At 41.3% G+C, this 5,616-nt stretch overlaps 1 protein-coding gene across 1 annotated transcript in view; it reads right to left on the bottom strand.

The window, feature by feature from the left end:
* CDH8 (cadherin 8) overlaps positions 1–5,616 on the bottom strand; it is a 141,341-nt gene that overhangs the window by 95,147 nt on the left and 40,578 nt on the right. The window contains exon 2 of the mRNA XM_057377417.1: positions 4,725–5,019. Coding sequence (XP_057233400.1) covers positions 4,725–5,019 — 295 coding nt within the window. The remainder of the gene's footprint in view (positions 1–4,724; positions 5,020–5,616) is intronic.

Below are 5,616 nucleotides of genomic sequence, written 5' to 3'. Positions count from 1 at the left end.
TTTTTTTTTTTCTTTTTTTTTTTCTTTAAATAAGTTACAGAACTGGTTCCAATTACCCTTATGGATCTTCTAAGCTTGCTCATTCGTTTACATAATATTCTGTCTTCATTGCAGACATAGATACAGAGCTCACAGAGAAATGGGAAGGGAAAAAAAAATAGAGTCTTGGGGTTCTTCCTCCCAGAAGCTTCGATGGATCCTTTTTTTCTTTTTTAAGGTCTTAACTGAGTTTCTACCCCAGTGTGCCCTTTTACATTTAAAAGTGATTAAATGAGATTTACAGAAAAAAAAATTAAATTATTTCCTATTTGTGAGATGTAATGCTTGCTATAACGAAGTAATTCCATAGATTTCACTTTTTGATCTTTAATTCTTTAAGAAAATTAATGTCATAATTAAAAGATTAAAGTGCATGGTTTCAGCAAAGAACATATTCTCCATTCACTATTAGCTTTCACAAGCAAATTCATCATTTTTGGAGTTGGGGAGCAGGGCTTACGATGGTAGATGATGTAGGAATTACATTTTAAAAAAAATTCAATTTAGTTCTCAAAACTTTATTTTAATTTTTTTTTTTTCTGAAATATGCTGGTGTCTTTGCTCGAAGGGAGAAGGAAATGATTTCAGGATAAGTGTGAGCGCGGTGACGCGGCCAGCAGCGAGTGCGTGTGGGAGTGCGCTGTGTGGAGACAGCTGAGAAGTGAGCAGCGCTCCTCCCGGAGAGAGCTCCGGGTAATTCTGATCCTCTGTGCACCAGGCAGTGGGAGCAGAGCCATGAAAACCCTTTTGTGTCAGCGGGAAAGCGGGATCTTCCAGAGAGCACYGAAACACGGAACCAAAACCAAACCATGGCTGTGGCACGCTGGTCACACACACAGCCCCACCTGTGCTGGCACTTAGGGACATGAAATCACAGAAATGGCATGGAAGGGACCCTAAAGATGATCCCAGCACACCCCCTGCCATGGTGCAGCTGATGCAAACTCAGCTTCCAAAAGGTTAAACCCATTTTTATGCAATCAAGGGGCTCTTCTATTAGAATCACAGAACTCCAGCATGATTTGGGTTGGAAGGGACCTTAAATCCCATCCCACCCCAGCCTTGTCAGGGACAGCTCCCACTGTCCCAGGCTGCTCCCAGCCCCAATGTCCAGCCTGGCCTTGGGCACTGCCAGGGATCCAGGGGCAGCCACAGCTTCTCTGGGCACCCTGTGCCAGGGCCTGCCCACCCAAACAGGGAACAATTCCTTCCCAATCTCCCATCTGGCCCTGCCCTCTGGCAGTTTGAAGGCAGCTCTCCCATTCCCATAATTCCATTTCTAGACACTTCATCCCAATTCTAGACAATCATGCAAAATAACCCCCGACATTCCTATAACACATCTCCTCTGTCCAGGAACAAAAGACCAGGTCTAATGTCCCTCTTAGAAAACCTTCACTGTGTCAGAACCTTCCAACAATGAAAGGTTGAAGCCTTCATCTGTATTTCATGCACTGCCTTCCCCAGAGGCCCAAAAATAAAACGCCTTGTACTGCATCCTCATTACATAAGCACTATATATAGAGAGCATATGAGCTCCTCTTCTGTTTCTGAGCAGAATTGACAGAAGCGTTTTGAGGAAAGAAAAGGTTCAGCAGAACTTTGTTCCATCCTGGGTGAGAACACTGCCTAGGAATGCTTGCACTGTACCAGTGTCAAGGCTGAAATTGGCAGTGGGTGGAGATCTCTTTAGGGGAATTAACTAAGTGGATAATGGAAGTGAAGTACTGCTAGTGGGGGAAAAAAAAATAAAAATTCCTTGAACTCTGAAAGGAGAGAGTCTTCTTATAAACATCATGGAGAGTTTAATGTAATCTCAGGAAGACTAAAAAAAGCTTCAAAAATTTTGAAATCGTTTACAGAGAATCATTTCCTTCCAATCTTGATGGCGCTGCCTGTGGGTCAAGAGTGGAGAAAGCAGAAGGAAATAGTAACAGCAACATTAGTGAAGGGTAACACTCTCATCTTTCACTTTCCAGGCTTGACACTTGATTCCATCACAAATTAAGACACAAAGTCCACTGCCTCTACTTCAGAGATTTTACTCTCATCCATGTCCCATGAAATGCAACCAGAAACATTCTCTGAGTCTTGAAGCAACAGCAGAGAAATAGGTTTTGTTTTTCAACAAAAGAGCAGGAGTGCATGTTTGTGCTTCTGCAGAGCAGCAGCTTGAAAAGCTGCACCCCAGGATTGTAAAACACAGGGAAGGGCCAGGGATCCTAAGGGATAAATGTGCAAAACCATTGAGTTACAGTAATAAACTCCAGTCCTCTCAGATGATCTACTGGAAATCTCGACCTGCATTTGTGCTAGAACATGCTGCTTTGGACAAATCCCTTCCCTGCAGCCCAAAAACATGCAAGAATGAGGAACTGTGTGATTTTAGAGGCAGCTCAGTGAGGAACTGTTTCTCTTTCCCCAACAAACTCCAGGAACAGGTGGAACATTTTCCTCCAGGAGGCCCTTTCTCTATCCCTAAACCATATCCAGGCATTGATCATTTTTGCTAAAATCCTCTACCTGAAAGTTTTCCCAGATGAAGTTTTAACTTATAATTCATCTCTCATGACCTTTCTTCACATTTTCCCCTCCTCTTTCACCYTTTCTCCATTGTTTCACTTTCCTATTCTTTCACTAATGTTTCATCTTTTATTCTCTTTTATTCTCTTACTCTCATTGCATTTGCCATCTTCTAAGCCTCATGTTAACAATTTACTAGATTTTTTATTCATCTGRTCTCCTTACTAGTTTCCTGTCAAAGTTTTGGGGGTTTTGTGGGCTTTTTTGGTCTCTTCTTTACAGTGAATACTGCTTGGAKAGGAGCCATGTCTTTATCAGAGATTATAAATATGCAGAGATATAAATTATTTTTATAGCAGGCTTCATGATAAGAAACCATCTTTTCCTTTCCTGCTAGTGTCTTTCTTTTCATTTTCCTAGAATGCTACACAAATCCCATTCACCTAAGGAAAAACAGCATTCAGTTTTCCTACCTCCTTCTCCCACATTGGTTTTATTTTGTTTGTTTGTTTGGGGTTTTGGGGGGGGTGGTGTTTGTGTTTGGGTTTATTTTAGGGAGGTTTTTTTTTGGTTGGTTTGATTTGTTTTGGGTTGGGGTTTTTTTTGCTGGTTTTGGTGCTGTTTGATTTGGTTTGTTAGGGGTTATTTGTTTAATTTTTGGGGTTTGTTTTTATTTTGGGGTTTTTTTTTGTTTGTTTTTTTAACTCTCATTGTATTTAATGAAGTCATTTGCTCACCTAGAGCCTGCTGAAATTATCTTCTGAAAGCAGGTCCATATTACGTTCGTGCTGCTGTATAATTCCAAGTAACTCAACTTATAAAAGCTGTGTTTTAGCAAAAGAATTGAAATGCAGGCTTGAAAACTCACATATCAGTTTTGGCACCAGCAATTCGATGCAATGAAGAAATGAAAATCTGTTGGAGAAGGGCTGATTTAAAAGATGAAGCCGCAGGTCTGACCATGCAGTCAGCACATCACACTCGGATTTGACAATGCCTTGGAGCATCTCACGGAGCTGTGAGTGAGAGGATGGCTCTGGCTCCTCACATTCCRCCTCTTTTCAATGAAATAAGAGAGAATGGTGTTTTTGAAACTTTGTGATAGGGTGCTGTTTTATTTCACAAAGTGCCTTGGCACTCCTTCAATTACCTTGCTTTGACAGATGCAGACAAATCGCTGAAAAGCACATTATCCTCAACCTACCACTAAAACACATGAGAATTTCCTCTCTATTTCATGGCCAGGTTTTGATGTCGTTGCTAATGCTGCATTCCTGTGCTGCCCTGAAATGGATTCTCTTGGTTTGGTGGGTTTGCTTCCCTTTTCCTGCAGTGACATTGAGGATCAGCTGCACCTGGGGAGTGTCATGGGAGTGGGGACCTGAGTGTGCCAACATCTGCCTCTGTAAGGACCTTCACTAGAAACACAAACCGAGGGCCAAACTGTGCAGAAAAAGTTATAATATATTAATCCACGAGGAAATAGATTCACGCTAATCCGACAAAATGAATAAATATAAGTAAAATATAKTAAGAAGATTATGTTCTTCTCCTTTCTCTTTTCTGCTTTCACACACTTAATTTCCCTTTTCACCATCTTTTTCCACAGCTTTCCCTGCTTTTCCCTTCCATCATCCATGCAAATCCTGTGGCTAATTGGTTAAGTCCACTCTAGAGCCTAACCATCAATTCCCAGACAAGGCATTTTTCATTTCAATGTTTTTTCCCTGATTACAGTTGCACTTAGAGGAAAACAAATAAGTATGTATCAATGCCCTGCAAGTGTAGGAAAACACACAAACAGATAATTAAAYATCAACAAAATATCAATAGGATTAGAGCGTCATGCTGGAGCAAATCTTGATAAATCCTTCTCAATAACAATACTCTAACTACAGAGTCAGAAGGGAAATATAAATTTAGCCCATTAAAGTGTTGTTGGACAAAGAAAGACACATTAATACAGCTGCTAGTCATTTCCTCACTACTGAGGGACTTGGCTATTGTGCTGCAGACGAAAGCTCCGGCCAAGAAAAGATTTGAAAATATGCAAATGAATGCTAACAACATAATAAATACCCCCTTATTCACCAGCAGCTCAAGGGCCTCCTGGCAGGGCSGAGGCTGGGAGCAGTGAGAGCGGGGTGTGCGCACATACCTACCTACAACCGACATCTCGGGCACCGTGGCGTGGTAGGGACCCTCCACAAACTCGGGGGGGTTGTCATTGATGTCCTGCACCTTAATGATGAACTCTGAGGGAGGTTCCAGGGGCTGGTTGGTGTCCCTGTCCACCGCCTGGGCTGTCAGCGTGTACTCTGCCTTCTCCTCGCGGTCCAGCCTCTTCATGGCGTGGATGTCCCCAGTCTTGTCGTTGATCACAAAGATGGTGCCAGCTCCGTCTCCCGACAGGATATACTTGATTTTGCTGCTGCCAGGGTCCAGGTCTGTGTGCAACTAGAAGGGGATAAGGGAAAAAATAAAAAACCTTTTAGAGACAAAAGAAGGTACACACAGGATTTTGAGGGTGTTTTTGCTTTGCTCTAACTGTACATTTTGTCAAATATTTCCTTTGTACTTCAAATCCCAGCACCAGTGAACCACAGCTCAGCTTGAATGCACATGGAGAGCAGGGRCTTGGATGCATACTAATCAAAAATGAATGCAATCATGGGCATAATTAGACTTTCTATTTAAAAAACAGCTRTTATATATATTTTAAATCCCCATTCTAAAATGTAAATGCCTTCAGAACCATTATCAGACAAAATGAACAAGTACAAAATGTCCTTAACCTATTAGATCAAAGGGTGAGGGAAGGATTAACAATAACATTTGTTTTAATCTAATTTCTTATTTTTAGTTATTACTTTCAACTTATTTCCAGGTTGAACACTGGCATCTATGGAATGTTGTCAGACAGCAGTCACAGAAATTTAGAAGAGTACCATAACTTAACTGTTTACAGAACTTAAAGGATTCTAAGATCTTTATTTTAAAAGTATGTGCCCTGAATGAAGAACCTTTACATACATTTTTCATTTTCCTCAAGGA

The sequence above is a fragment of the Malurus melanocephalus genome, unplaced genomic scaffold (assembly GCF_030028575.1).
Source record: "Malurus melanocephalus ecotype Western Australia unplaced genomic scaffold, MMel_1.1 scaffold_312, whole genome shotgun sequence".
In the NCBI taxonomy this organism is placed as follows: domain Eukaryota; kingdom Metazoa; phylum Chordata; class Aves; order Passeriformes; family Maluridae; genus Malurus; species Malurus melanocephalus.
The sequence above is the reverse complement of the archived record's forward strand: the minus strand, read 5'-3'. Positions and strand labels throughout refer to the sequence as shown.